This window comes from Herpailurus yagouaroundi, unplaced genomic scaffold (genome assembly GCF_014898765.1).
Source record: "Herpailurus yagouaroundi ecotype Mexico unplaced genomic scaffold, PumYag 162, whole genome shotgun sequence".
In the NCBI taxonomy this organism is placed as follows: domain Eukaryota; kingdom Metazoa; phylum Chordata; class Mammalia; order Carnivora; family Felidae; genus Herpailurus; species Herpailurus yagouaroundi.
This window is the reverse complement of record NW_024412403.1, coordinates 18,647,992-18,663,470: the sequence shown is the minus strand read 5'-3', so window position 1 is coordinate 18,663,470 and position 15,479 is coordinate 18,647,992. Positions and strand designations below refer to the sequence as shown.

At 41.7% G+C, this 15,479-nt stretch overlaps 1 protein-coding gene across 7 annotated transcripts in view; it reads right to left on the bottom strand.

Annotated features, from left to right (window-relative positions):
* APP (amyloid beta precursor protein) overlaps nucleotides 1-15,355 on the bottom strand; it is a 275,601-nt gene extending 260,246 nt beyond the window's left edge. For 4 of the 7 annotated variants that reach the window (XM_040484121.1, XM_040484122.1, XM_040484125.1 and 1 more), the window contains exon 1: nucleotides 15,158-15,354. In XM_040484121.1, the coding sequence (XP_040340055.1) occupies nucleotides 15,158-15,214 (57 nt within the window). In that variant the 5' untranslated portion in view covers nucleotides 15,215-15,354. Of the gene's footprint in view, nucleotides 1-15,157 lie in introns of all 7 variants that reach the window. The other 3 variants (XM_040484123.1, XM_040484124.1, XM_040484126.1) reach the window with 2 other exon arrangements.
* Nucleotides 15,356-15,479: the final 124 nt, after the last annotated feature.

Genomic DNA, 15,479 nt, shown 5'->3' with positions numbered 1-15,479 from the left:
CTTTTATGTGGCTTCTAGAAGAGTTTGAATTGCATCTGTGATCCCATTATACTTTCATTGAAGAGTTTTGCTTTAGAGTTAGCCTTGAGGATTAAGTAAAGGCGAGGGGAATTATGAGATGAAATGACACCAGGAGAGGATCAGAATGGAAGCAGTCATTCCCTGCTTCTTCACCATTAGGACTTGGAGTTTAACTGTTTCCATCCAAAATGTATAGACAGCTGTTTTAAAGCCATTTTGCTCACCAACAATGAATCAGTGGCAGATAACAAACAGCAAATAATTGGCCTAAAATTAGTATCAATTCATTGACTCTAAGGCTAAATCTTAATTTTCAACTGCAAGCTTTAAGCATAATCATAAATGCATGTGTCTTTCCATAGGCACTTATAGCCTGTTTTTCAGTTCCCTTTGAACTAAATATGCAAAATAATCATTTAGTTCATAAACAAGACCACAATCTTTTTTTAAAACTTACACTTGAATTTAACAGGAACAACTAAAATGAACTTGCACAGAGAGACATTTCACTGGTATCTAGCTAATAGATACCACTAATCTTTGTGATCTGTATCAACTTATTTAATGTATTTTTTTATTTTCATTTATTATTTTGGGGGGGGAGGGGCAGAGGGAGAAGGAGAGAGAGAACATCTTAAGCAGGCTCTACACCCAGTGCAGAGCCCCTGGGGCTGGGCTCATGATCACATGACTGTGAGATCATGACCTGAGCCGAAATCAAGACTCAGACACCCAACTGCCCAACAGACTGAGGCACCCAGGCGCCCCTGATACATTTTAAATGATCAAAGAAGTAGAAATTATTTCTAGAGAGCTTGTTTACTTAGAAATACAATAGATTATGAACAAACCTAATAAAATATTTATACGATTCAGGTAAATTGAGAATGAATACTCAAGTATTCTTCTCAGAACATATTCTTGGACTGCCAACTTTTCCAATGAGGTGATCTTAAACAAAGGCATACATCTAACTGCCCAAAAAATAAACTACCAACAGTTTAAAGTCAACAAAGCCAGCAGCAAATAGTCCTGAACTCTACCATCCAGAGCCAACTAAAGGCAAACCCATTTCAGACTGGCCTTAAGTCACAACCAGTTATCAGGTCAAGTGTTTTCAAATATATAAAAATAGAACAGAATTCAGCATAAAACACATGTCCTTTGGTGAAATTAGTTTCTCAAATTATACACACACTATATGACCATTATAAAGTTATACTGGAATTAAAGAACACGATTTTTTTATACTTTCAAATTCTATCTACCATAATGTAAAAATTTTTTTCAAACTTATATAATGACCACCTACTTTTTTTTGGGGGGGGGAGAAAAAGTATAATTTCAAAACATGGCCAGCATAACATGAGAGAAATATATATTCAAATACACAATGGCTGTTCTCTCTGATTCTCATTATCAATCAATCAACTATTCTAGACACATACAAATTATCATGTTTTTTTTTTAATTTTTTTAATGTTTATTTATTTTTGAGAGGCAGAGAGAGACAGAGCATGAGCAGGGGAGGGGCAGAGAGAGGGAGACACAGAATCTGAAGCAGGCTCCAGGCTCCGCACTGTCAGCACAGAGCCTGACATGGGGCTCGAACTCACAAACTGTGAGATCATGACCTGAGTGGAAGTCGGACACTTAACCAACTAAGTCACACAGGCGCCACATCATCTGTTTTTCTGAACGCAGTCTCTAGAACTGATAAAATACTTCCTTGATAGATACTTCAAAATCAAAACAAAAAGAAAATAAATGCCAGATTTAACATGATCAGTCTCGAATTACACTTTGATTCCTCTTAAAGAGAATCAAGGGTTCAAAAAGAAGTAACACAAGAAATAAAACCAAGAGGAACCTTGATATTTTAGACATTTCCTTACGATGGAACCATGTACAATATATCAAACTATTAGGACATATGTTAAATACATCTTTAGGTGCTAATAAAATATGTACTATAAAACCTCAAACACTCCCTTATGTTAATAAGTATACCCTGTCTGCTCAGGATTCTAAGTTGTTCCTACATCTTTATATCATCACACACTTCCTGGTAAGTATCTTCATTCGGCCACTTCTAGAATAATTGAAATGAATAAAAAAAAATAGATAAATAATTAAGATGAATTTAAATGTTGGTCCCACTGTTACTCATGTAAATGTATTAAGATTTATTTTCCTCTTTTTCATAGAGGAAACTTTTAATGACACAGGTGCACATAAACATATCTCAAAGTCTGTGTAGCTATGAAAAACAAGTTGAGCATGGTAGGCAATTCTAGCTCAAAAGAGGTTCTCAGTATCATGATATTTTCTAAAAAGGTCAAAGCTTGTTTTACCTGCTAGTCCTTGCAAAGCACGAGCACAAGGTTGCTTTAGGGAAGGCTCTAGATCAAATGAAAACCAGGAGAGGGAGAGTAAACTGACCTTGACATTACTTTCCACAGGGCCACTGGAATTATCCCTTTTTCCATCACTCTGATTGGAAGGGGTTCCCAGGAACACAAGTCTAAACCATTGGGTACAAATGGCCAGAGTGAAGGCTCAGCTCTTGGGTGTTCCTGCCATAAAAACAAAAAAGCATTCCCCACCTCCTCCTCCATTCTTAAAGATGTGCTTCCTATGTGGCTAGCCAAGAGATAAGAAGGGAGCAAATCACAAAAACCTACTCTAACTGCTCACGTAGAATCTTTCCTTTGGTTTGAATCAGAATGTTTCCGAATCTACCCACTCTCCTCTACATCCCTTTGTACCGCATGTCCTGCACATTCCCGAATGCCAGCTCTTTGTCACTCACTATCCTCCCCTCTCCGTATCCCATAAGAATCTAGAATGTATTCCTGGTGGTAATATTCCCAGCTAATACGCTACACGTACCAGCCTCTCTTGGAATTGCGTGCTAAGGTCTAGCTAATGGATTAAGCAGACATTGACAAGGACTTCGGCAAAGGCTACTAAATGTAGGTGAACCATAGTTATCAATGGCTACCTCCATTTTAGGAACATCTAAAAATACCCCCACTGCTGAGAAAATGAAGTTCAAACTCCTCAAGGCATCCCCAACTGTTAACCTCCTACCATCCCCACATCATCTCCCCCACCCACATTCCTCTGGCTTCCTCTTTTGAACCTGTCTACACCTTCACTATTCCTTCTGTCTGGAAATCCTTAACCTGTCTACACCTTCACTATTCCTTCTGTCTGGAAATCCTTGCCACGCCCCAGAGTTAACCTCCACTCAGTCTGGAAACCCAGTTTAAATACTGGCTGCCTTTCCTATCAGGACTCTGTATATTCTTCCACTGTAGCCCGTGGCATACCGGGCCTAATTATTTCTACATCTTTTTTCTTCCCCCATCAGGGTGCAAAATCCTTCAAGACACAATGTGAGTTCTTTGTTTCCTTGCAGCCCCACAAAGATACTAGCGCTCCTGTCACCCCTGAAACACAGAAGGCATCCAGTACACGTCCATCACATGAATGATGTCTTTAAAATTTCAAGAAAAAGGGGAGAAAAATGCAATATGACAATAAATTACTAATAGTAATGACAATAAATCAGTAATAATAAAAAATACGTAACTCCAAATCAGGGTCAATATCACAGAAGTCAATCACAAATGCTCTGAGAAGATTCGGAATAGAGAAAAAGCAGATGAATGCAGAATTCAAATAGCCAATTAAATCTGCTGCATTAAAGCTTCCCCTCATCTGCTAGAAGAATCGATCAATAATAGGCTTGGGTTTGTGTTCAGTGTTCTACTTCTGAGATGAATGAGCAAGCAAGCAATGAGGTTACGTGTCAGAATTTTTAAAAAGCATAAATAATTTAACAATGGCAATAAACCTTTAGAATTCTATTTTAACCAATGTTTTTTTTTTCCCCTGGGGGGAGAATTATGCTAAAATTTCTTTCTGATCTCTTTATTGGTTCTTTACAAAATCAATAAATACAACTAAAAACATACACACATTAAGAAATACTCCCAACAAACTGAATACTTCCCATCCGTGCCCGTACAACATGACAAAAACTTCACCATAATAAAATTCACAATGATAAAAAATTTAATCTGAGTCCAGCTCGCAAAAGTGATGGGAAATATTCAAATTGCAAACACAGACAAGGAAAGGGATTGCCTGGAAACAAAGTACTTCCTATCTTGCTCATTGAAGTATGTCTCCCTCCCACCAAATGTTCATTACCTTTGTCCTGGCTATCTCCAATGGCCATACTGATAAATTACTCAGTCCCCAGGTCCCAGGACTCTCACTGTTTTAAGGACATCTCAATCCAGCACCTCGCTCCTACTGCTTGGGCCACCCAGTCACATGGCCACCCTGGGAGCAGTCCCTCCTCTCATACTTCACTGAACAAGTATGCAGTAACTTCCAAACTGCAATTTTGTCACAACTGTACTCTTGAAAGTGGGGCCCTTCTCATTCCTCAAACTAACAGCAATATGCAAGCTGCCCTCACATTCAAATATCCTATCAGCCAAGAATGCTGCCCACACAAAACAACCGTAGGATTTTAAAATTTAGTTTACTTTTATTGGATTTAAATTTTCTGGATTCAGGGTTGTAAGAGGATTTAACACTTGACATAAAACATTAAAAACAAGCCTGAGAAAACACTAGCAAGATACAAGACTCATCATAATGACCTCAATTAGATTTTCAATGCCTGTCAAGTTAATAGCATATAGTGTCATTGGCTTCAAGCCCTTGAACTTGAACAGCACAATTCTTTTAGAGAATAGAAGTAACAGCCCTCAGTTTTTGCCTTAAAGGCAAACTTTTGATCCTGGCTCACACTAAAGTAAAAAGTAAATATTAGCTGTATAACAGCAAAAAAAAGCGCAACAAACTGAAAAAAAAGACAATGATAATGAAATTTCCATTTCGATTTCATTCCTGTACACAAATTTGACTCAAACAAAATCATTTCTAGGCACCCTCAATTGAAACTATCCCACTCAATCTGAGGATTCACAAAGCATTTCAAGAATGAGACCTTTTTGGCCAGGTCAACTGAATTTCTGAAATAAAGAGTTGCAAATGACTGAACATTAAGTTATTGACAACATTTATGTGAAATCTTTTCACAATAAAATGTTTCAGAAAAGGCTAAAAAAATAAATCTTCTTTAAAAGACTTTAATATTCTCCCTACACTATAGTTAAGGGTCATTCACAATTTTTTAAATGTACGTTAATTCAACTGTCAAGAATCAAACATAATTCTTTACCGTCACAATATAAAATTTCTAGAGCACTCATTAAAAATATTTATCAAATATTTAGTAAATGTTAAATGCAATGGTGGCAGTAAGTGATGAAACAGGTGTGGTAAACTGTGATCCCAATCCATATTAATTTTCTACCCCACCATTGTTGTTTTTAATTATTTAACCACTCCAAAGTAGATCCCTGTCCCCAGTTATTCTTTTACATTATGGTGAGTATGTAATTCTCTCCTCCAGATAGCTAACTTTACATTTGGATAGTGACAAGATCAGAGACCTTTCCCGATAATACCCCATAAAAGATTACATCCACAAGAGACTTCCACATAGCATTCCCTTATATCCCTTACCCAACTTAATTTTTCCAAGTCTACTACATCCTGTTTATTTTGTCTGCCCCTCACTATATTGTAAGCTCCCTTGAGGGCAGGGGACTCAGAAATACTTGTTATATGAAAAAGTGAATTTTCTTTTGCATGGTGTGCCCTTAAAAATCTGTTCCTCTATGTAAAAAAAGCTATTAACTTTCTTATAAAAATTTAATTTTAATTTTGAATTGCTAATAGATTTAATAGGTAAGTGTTTGTGACTATATTATTCTTAGGATGATTAGTTTGCATGTTTGCAAATTTCTATTTATTTATTTATTTATTTATTTATTTATTTATTTATTTATTTATTTTTGAGAGAGAGCGAGCAAGCACCCATGCATATGCAGGTGAGGGGGCAAGAGGGGCAGAGAGAGCGAGAGAATCTCAACCAGGTTCTACGATCAGCCGCACGCTGGGCTTGATCCCATGACCCTGGGATCATGACCCGAGCTGAAATCAAGAGTCGGATACTCAACCCACTGGGCCACCCAGGCACCCCCATATTTGCAAGTTTCTATGGGAGTTTCTTAAGACTCATCATTTACATTTTCAAACTAATATGCTGCATTGACAAAACTGTTATTTATTTTAAACAAACCATAATAAGCAATTATAAGAGCATCAGTAAGGGAAAGATTTGCTCTCCAATATCAATTTGCATGATATGTTCTAATTTGAGTGTCTGAAAGTTAAGCTATGATTTCAAAAATCTGCATCAGTTTTAAAGGTTCAACCTTCAAAGTAAATGAGGACACTTTTGGGACACCTGGGTGGTTCAGCTGGTTGAACGTCCAACTCTTGGTTTCAGCTCAGGTCATGATCTCAGTTTCACGAGGTCAAGCCCCACATCAGGCTCCAAACTGAAATCGCAGAGCTTGCTTGGGATTCTCTCTCCTTCTCTCTGCCCTTCCCCACTCACACTGTCTCTATCTCTCTCAAAATAAAATAAAATAAATAAGCTTTAAAAAAATGAGGATACTTCCAATAAATATGGTTAAGACAGCATTATGTCTATCTTTATCATGTGTCTCTATTAATTCCATTATAAAATAACTGAGTAGTGTTATTGATAAAAACAATAATTATGCTTATGAAAATTCCCCCAACAGTAAGGGCAGATATAAAAAGTTCCTTTCTGGGGGCGCCTGGGTGGCTCAGTCGGTTAAGGGTCCAACTTCGGCTCAGGTCATGATTTCACGGTTTGTGAGTTCAAGCCCCGCATCGGGCTCTGTGCTAGAGCCTGGAAACTGCTTCGGATTCTGTGTCTTCCTCTCTGTCTTCTCTTCTCACGCTCATTCTCTCCCTCTCCCCACCCCCCTCAAAAATAAATAAACATTAAAAAAAATTTTTTTAAGTTCCTTTTTGGACTAATCAAGCCTTGACAGACAATACTATTTTATTTTTGATTAAAACTTAAATTTATGTTGCCTCATTAATTTGATTGTAATTAAGCACATGCAGACATGGAAAACTGAACAAATGAGTTTGTGGTAGCTGGGGGTAAGGGGTCAGGTCTAAGGTACACATATATACCTCAAGGGTGGGATTAAATCTCCTGTGTTTCTTCCTGCAAAATTTCTCCATCTATGGCCAAAATATATTAGTCATTAAAGGTTTGAAGTTTAACCAAGCCACAAGAGTAATCACCCATTTCTTCACTTAATACAACTGACTTTTCTTGATATACCAGATCTCTTATTCTCACGAAGTATCCTTTAAGGCCGATGAGTAATTTATCAGTCTCTATCATCTAGGAGACTTCCTTACATCCTTCAATGAAGACAGGATGTGGTTTGTGTGGAAGCAAATTGAGAACACAGGACAAACTGTTAGATTCTCAAAGAAAGAATTAGGCCAAAAACAATTTCACATCAACAAAATAAACCCCTCCTTGGTTACAACATGGACTTTTCTCGCTCAATCAAATTTCTCAGCTAAAAATCGTCTGCACTTGGGAAGAAAAAATAGACAAGGACCATCTGGAAATTGAAAGATACAAACACCATTTGGGGTCCATCACCGATAAGACCTTAAGAATTCTAGAATCCATTCATGTACATAATACTCTGATTGTTATTTTCCCTTTTCTGAAACGCTTGTCTTGCGTATTCCTTGTCCCTCCTCACTGACCTTTACATGTGGCTGTGCACCCATCTCATTCGCTACTCACTGGATCTACTCTGAGCAGGTTTATTTCAAACATGGATACATTCTCTTACTTGAACCCACTTTTTTTTTTGATTGAGTAGGACAAAGATAAATACAAAAGTGGTGTTAACAAAAACCCACAGATTCCTTGGGACTTTGCTTATTCATTCTCCAATGTGTTAATCGCTCCTGAACTTCAGTAACACCAGTTCTGTGTACTCTCAAATATCCTTAGCCTAATTTTGAAATTGAGACTGAAACCTCGTATTATCTAATAAACAAAATACGCTGATTCTTAAAGAGTCTGCTTTTAATTAAGCAGACCATTATACTCATCATCTGACTGATAACTAATTCGTTATTTTTTTTGTCAATGTTTATTCAATTTTGAGAGACAGAGAGAGACAGATCATGAGCAGAGACGGGGCAGAGAGAAGGAGGCACAGAATCCGAAGCAGGCTCCAGGCTCTGAGCCACCAGCACAGAGCCCGACACGGGGCTCGAACTCACAAACTGCAAGATCATGACCTGAGCCGAAGTCGGTCGCTCAACCGACTGAGCCACCGAGGCGCCCCATAACTAATACGTTTTATTTTAAAACCTAGTTCTTATAGAAATGCTGCACCCTCAAGCAGTCTGCTTTTCGGTTTCCTTGTACATGCTGGTGAAGCTCGTTTCACACTTTCATTTTAAGACCAAAAATCTTTTGCTGGCATTTGAAACCTTCCATTTTGGCCTTGATTGGCAAAACCTGTTTAGTCATTCTTTTTAGAAGAGATTTTGCTAAAAACTACACCAAGCTTTTTCACAGCTCCTTGCATACAGCTGATAGTCAACTAATAGCGAGTTAATAATCAAGCCAGTATACAAATTCGCTCAATATTAGACAAATGTGGCAGGCTGCCCATATGCATACATTTAAAATCGGTCTGTCCATTTGTGCAAAAACTGCTTATGCTGCTTTACACATTTCTGTACTGTTTAAAATTTTTCAATGAACACAATATATTTTAATGTTTTCTTAAAAAGCCAACTGAAATACAAAATATGCATGTTTGGTAAATGAAATTTTAAAACATGTATTCTGCAAATGTTATCTGTGGTATGTCATCCTTTAAATAAAATTCATTTGTTTTTTAGAGGACTGCCCATTTCCTGCAATAATCTTAGCTGGTCAGTTAAGTGCATTACTCAATATATAAGTAAAACATCATATAGGTGTTTTGTCTTGCCTTTGTACCTTTCAACTCTGTGTGATTTAAATATATCATTTTACATCATCATCACATACAGTAGTAACTAACACACAGCTCTTATAAAGGGCCACATCATACTGTATATATTAACTCATATCCCGTTCCAAGCAAGCATTTTACACATATATGTTTTTCTATATACGTCCCCATTTCACAAAGGAAAAAATGAGGTCCGGAGCTAGCCCACAGTCAATAGCTCACAAGGGACAGAGCCAGGATTTAAGCCCAGGCAATCCTGCTCTAGTCCAGGCTCTGCATCAGTGTGAGATGTTACCTTCCCTGAACACGTGACAATCTCAATAATCAGGTGTTGCCTAACATCACATGGGTACCGCAATTACCATTACAAATGTGGGGACAATTCCACTCCTTACCACAGAGGCAGGCTTTTCAATACCTCTCGTCTTCCCCATTTCAAGCAGCACTACCTTCTTTCATAAAATACTATAATCCTAACATAGTTCAAGCTAAATCTGTATTGTAGGTTTCTTCAGAAATGTGGCCCAACTAAATCTAAGCTCCTTACTGCAGCTAACATTTCATACATATGAACAGGAGTCCTCTGTATCCATCCTACTTTGAAGAGTCGGCAAACTAATCTAGTAAGCATCACATTTTCATAAACCTATTAACTGATGAACATGTTGGAGTTTTTTTTTTTGTAACGAATTAGTTGATTCTTGAACAAGGGTTTGAACAAGGGTCCACTTACACGCAGACCTTTTCTGTTAAATACAATACAGTCCTATTAATGTACTTTCTCTTCCTTAGGATTTGCTTACTGACATCTTCTTTTCTCTAGCTTCCTCTTTTGTTAAGAATCCGTACATAATACATATACAAACTATATATTTGCACATAATTCATATACAAACTACGTGCTAACGAACTATGCTATCGGTAAGGCTACAAGAGTAGGCTATTAGTACTGTGCTTTATTTCTTGACCAGTCATTCTAACCCAGTTTCTGGTGGACTTCTAAAGAGGGATGCCTATCTATTAATCAGGATTTACTCTCAAGAGGGAAAACTCACAAAACACTGTTTTCAAAGAAAAAACACTCGTGCCCTCACAGACACGGTTATTTCTTAAGCTGTCCCTAGGACACTGAAGAAATGGTTACGTAACATTTTCCTCTTCACCATGGTTTTCATCTGCAAATTCAGTTTGAGGTTGGGGCGCCTGGGTGGCGCAGTCGGTTAGGCGTCCGACTTCAACCAGGTCACGATCTCGCGGTCCGTGAGTTCAAGCCCCGCATCGGGCTCTGGGCCGATGGCTCAGAGCCTGGAGCCTGTTTCCGATTCTGTGTCTCCCTCTCTCTCTGCCCCTCCCCCGTTCATGCTCTGTCTCTCTCTGTCCCAAAAATAAATAAACGTTGAAAAAAAAAAAATTCAGTTTGAGGGTTTAGGTACTGTTGACCGTATTTTTTTTTTAATGTTTTTATTTATTTTTGAGAGAGAGAAAGACAGAGCATGAGCAGGGGAGGGGAAGAGAGAGAGGGAGACACAGAATCCGAAGCAGGCTCCAGGCTCTGAGCTGTCAGCACAGAGCGCAACGCGGGGCTCGAACTCACAGACCGTGAGATCATGACCTGAGCCGAAGTTGGACGCTCAACCGACTGAGCCACCCAGGCGCCCCGACCATATTTTTTTATTAACAACAAATTAAGAAATAGACATTTTGATTAAACTTGCTACTCAATCAGGGGGGAATGCTCATTCCTTAACTTCCTCTGCCTGCCACCCCTCCCGCTCCTTCCAGCCCCTTATGAGGGTGTATCTGCATACTGGCTCTGAGACACAGGGTGACAGCATTTCCAGAGATTTGCAGGAGGTCATATGTGGCATCACCCCCCACCCCGTACACTTGTATCTGGGATCCCACTACGAAAACGAAACCATTTCACAACGATGTAGAACGCGGAGAAGTAGAAACCACCAGCAAAAACCAAAACAGACATTTAACATTGTATTTTCCCACCCTCCTCCCAGTGGCCCAGCGAATCACTTTTTTCGTCATGTACTCACTTCCTTAGTGAAGGTCCTACTGAAGGTACTGCAGCAGAGCTCTGAGATCTTACTTGCAGCCCCTTCCCTCACGCCCCTCAACCCCTTATTCCGAAGCCCCTACTCTTCGCCAGATTGTACCCTGCCCCCTCCTTTCTGTCTTGGCATCTGTCTCAGCTCATGAACATTCATTTATAGTGATTTATGGTCTGTCCTCCCCACTAGACTGGAAGCTTCAAGAAGGAAAAGACTGTGTTGCTCACGTTTTCAGAGCTGTGGACTGTGTTTGGCCCAAGAAGAGAATCAATACAACTGTCCCAAATGAATAGATGCAGTGTTTAGGAAAATCAAACCCCACATTGGCTCCACCCTCACCTCTGGGGTAGTGTGTGTGTGTGTGTGTGTGTGTGTGTGTGTGTGTGTCCCTCTGTCTCTGGGAGGGAGAAGGTTGGGAGAGGCATGTAAACAAATGCTGTAAATGCTAAGACTTAAACTCCCTTCCCCAGACCTGGGGTACAATACTGGCTGGAATTTTCCTACCAGGAAATTCTCTAGGATTATCTCATCTTGTTGTTCTTTATTCCTCAAATATAGATGTTTACACTGTAAGGCTTTTATTCAGTAAACCACTTAATCTGTCCTTTCCTCCTGGTATTCAACACTTTCTATTTCCTTTAACAATCCTGTGCCTGTCTTATTTAGTCTGCAAACTTTGGGTGAGCAGGGGAATGCGGGTGGGTGGTAATGAGGCAAATACAGTCAAATTAAACCTTCCACCCAGGGCTTTACATCTAAAATACATTTATAAGGTTTACCTTTGCATTTGTAATTGACATAATGAAGCTGGGAATAAAGAAGGAATATATATTAAAGATGCTTTGTAAGTCTCTTAAGGTAATACATGTCCCCACCTAGATCAAATTTGCAGAAACAAAATGCACATTTCTACTGAATTTTATTGCATTTCTTTGGTGACAGTTTAGTGGCTACATGAAAGGCATATAATAGCTATGCTTATTTCTGGAATGACTGACACCCTTCATCTTCTTATAAATATCTCTATAGAAGTCTCCAGTATGCCATTAACAGTAGCATAACAATAGGGATCCTCTAGCAACAAGGAGAAAGCCTCATCCACAAACATAATGTTTTCCTTTAAACCACTATTCAATGGGCCACATTATTTCTTTTGTATTTTTTTTCCATCAGTCATTCCTAACTTAACCTTGAGATCTGTTCAGTTGCATGTTCCTTTTCACTTCCCCCATCAGGACCAGGGATCATTATTCTATCTGGAATACTTCTCCGCAGTACTAATAGCTTCCCAAATGCCATCAGGCACCTCTTCTGGTTAGGTGACAAGAGAGAAGCTTTTGTGCCCTGCCAGTTATCATGATTTCCCATTGATTAGCAAGAAACGGTGACTCCTTAAAGATCACGATCAAATCTGGGCTTCAAGATTCTGTGTATAGATGTCTACTCCTAAGGCAGGACTAGTCAGTATGACTAGGTATCCATAATCTGTGAATTACCACCATTATCAAAACAAGTAATTGTTTTCAGGTTAACCTCCCCTGTTTAGATTAAACCCCTCAATAGGGTAAACTAAAATGTAAGAAGCACTATTATTTAAAGAAATAAATGTTAGAGCCTTTTAATTTTATACTCTGTCAATACACCAGGCAAATGCATCGACTCAGGTAATAACCCCAAAAGTCGAGGCCCCATTAACATTGCCCTTATTCACTTCTTTTTTTAGAGCCACCTGCAGTAGACCTATTTTCTAAGGCCTACAAAAAACACTCAACTCATAATTACATCTTTCAGTGGACATAGCTATAGCTGAATTAATCCTCCTCAAACCTCATTAGAGTGAATTGCCTACCCTTCCACCAATGCTTTGCAAAATGGACTGTGAATTTCACCTCCACTATTTGAAAGAAGTGGCGGTAACAGGTAAAAATGTCCAAAAGAATGGCAGAAAGAGCAAAGGAATGCAAACAGGCCAAAAAAATAAAATAAACCTGACTCATATTTGCCTAAATGCTGCCTCTTTTTATACAGGAAAAAAAAACAAAAAAAAAAAAAACAAAAAAAAAAACTGTGCTCAAAAAGTTAAATATTCACATTTGGGCAAAAACTCCAAATGTAAAGGTTGTGATATGCTTTTAATTACTTAATTTCTGGTTTTTAGCGTGTAGAAAGACAATCGGGAAAATAACAGCAACACTTGTAGGAGTAAATGTAAGTAATTGGAGGAAAAAAGAATCCCCTTAATTAAATGCAGTTTTTAAAAAACACAGAAAACCAAATTCTTCACTTCTTAAATCAGTCTTCACCAGCCCTAAGATGATTTCTGAGCCACTTACAGGTAAAAAAAAAAGGGGGGAAAGTTCAATGACCTTGTAAATTTGGGACTCAAAAACCATAGTGGTGTGGTAATCTGCATAGCCTCAGGGTAATTACAGAAAAACACTGGTCTGGGAATTGCTTTTTTTGGAAAATTACCATGAGGTAGGGGAAAAGGAGGAAAAAAAAAAAATGGAAAAACTGGAAGAGACTGCAAGTGCTCAGATACCAAAAGGGAACCCAAACGATGAGACATACAAGCTCGTCTGCCCCTCCTGTCACGCAAACAACTTCTTAGCATCCTTAGGTAAAAAGAAAAATATTCATTTTGCACAGGCGTTAGCTGAATGTTCGAGAGTTGGATGAATGGGGAAGACTTGTTATACACCTAGTGGTGGGTGGATTTCACCAGGCTGCAGCCTCCACACAGCTTTTCTTTGCTGCACTGCAGAGGCGCCATCTTCTCCGTCTTAATCTTCACTCAATTCAATTCTTTTATCTGCACCCTAAAAAAAAGACCCTGAGGACCCTCCCCGGCAGCCCGCGCCCCCAGGGGGACTAAACCAGACTGCCCAGCGCTGCCAGGGAAGAGACCGCGCCTTAATCAGACAAACGCCTCCTTTGATGCACTGGAGGGGAGAAGAGCTCGCGCCTCCCCTCCACCCGCCACTGCCCTAATCAGACGCACACCCCACTGTCCGCGAATTTCTCCCCAAGGACTTTCCAGCCCGACACAGAATTAGCAAGCCTCGGAGGTGACGAGGAGTGGCCGTGGAGGGCCCCCCGAGGCTCCGCCAAAGCGGCCCCAGCAGCGCCCCAGCCCCCTCTGGGACAGACGCGCAGCTCCGGGAAGGGAGTCGGGCGGGAGCCTCGGTGGCGCACAGACCCAGGCGGCTGGCTCAGCCACCGCGCCCCGGGCTGGCGAGGGCGGGGTGTCGCGGCTTTTGTTCCCGGGAACCTTCTCCCTCTCCGGAAGGAGCTGAAGGTGCGGAGCGAACGCCAGGGCCGTCCAGGCTTTGGGGAAGGTGCGAGGTGGCCGTGGGTCTTCGACCCCTCCCATCTCTCTCAACTTACACAAAAGGGAGACGCAGAATGTACAAACTTTGCCTAGGGAAGGTGGTGCGCGACCCTCCTGGGGTCGCACTGAGGCGGCCGCAGCGAGCGGCCGCCAAAGGGAAGGAGCGAGAGGTCGGGCAGGGAAGAGGTGCTGGGGATAAGAAGAGAAGGTGAAACGGGGCAGAAAAGGCAAAGGGAAAGGGGGGGCTGCTTCCCGAGCTCTCCCGGCTCCTCCTCCCCAGGGCCGGAAAGAAGGAAGGGCACCGGTCAAGAGCCGAGGACGGGATCCGGGGACGCTGCGTTTTCGGTTTTCCCCACGTGCTCCGTCCCCCTTCCCCCCCACCCCCCATCTGGAAGTCTCTCGCCTCTCCCCCAGCCCCCGCCCGCGAGGCAGGGACTGAGTCAGGGTCAGAGCTCAGGATCGCCTCCACCCCTCCTCTCCCACAACCGCCGCGGACCCCCGGAGCCCGACGCCTCGCGAGCTCCCTCTCCGCCGGCCGGAGCGCGCGTTCCCGGGCCAGGGCTGGGCCGGAGGCGCGGATGCGCAGGGCACCCGCAAGCGGGGGCGTGGGACGTGGAGGGGAAGAGGGGTTCCCTGGACTGCCCCCGGCTTCTTCGGATTAAAGATTTAGGGGCATGGGATTCCCACCGCAGCCCCCACCCCCAATTCCGAGGCGCGGCACCCACCTCCAACGCCCGAGCCGTCCAGGCGGCCAGTAGGACCAGTGCCAAAGCAGGCAGCATCGCGACCCTGCGCGGGGCACCGAGCGCGCTGCTGTGCGAGTGGGATCCGCCGCGCCCTGGCTCCGCCGGTGCCGTCGCCGCCGCCGTCTCCGATGGCCCCCGCGCCAGCGCCGCTCCGGCTGCTCTCTCCAGCCGCTGCCGAGGAAACTGACGGAGCTGGAGCGCGGCGGCTGGGCTCGGAGCCCGGCGAGTCAGCTGATCCAGCCCGCCCCGTTCGGCACCCGAGAGGGACCCCTAGCGGAGCCGCCGGGGAGCTGCGCGCGCT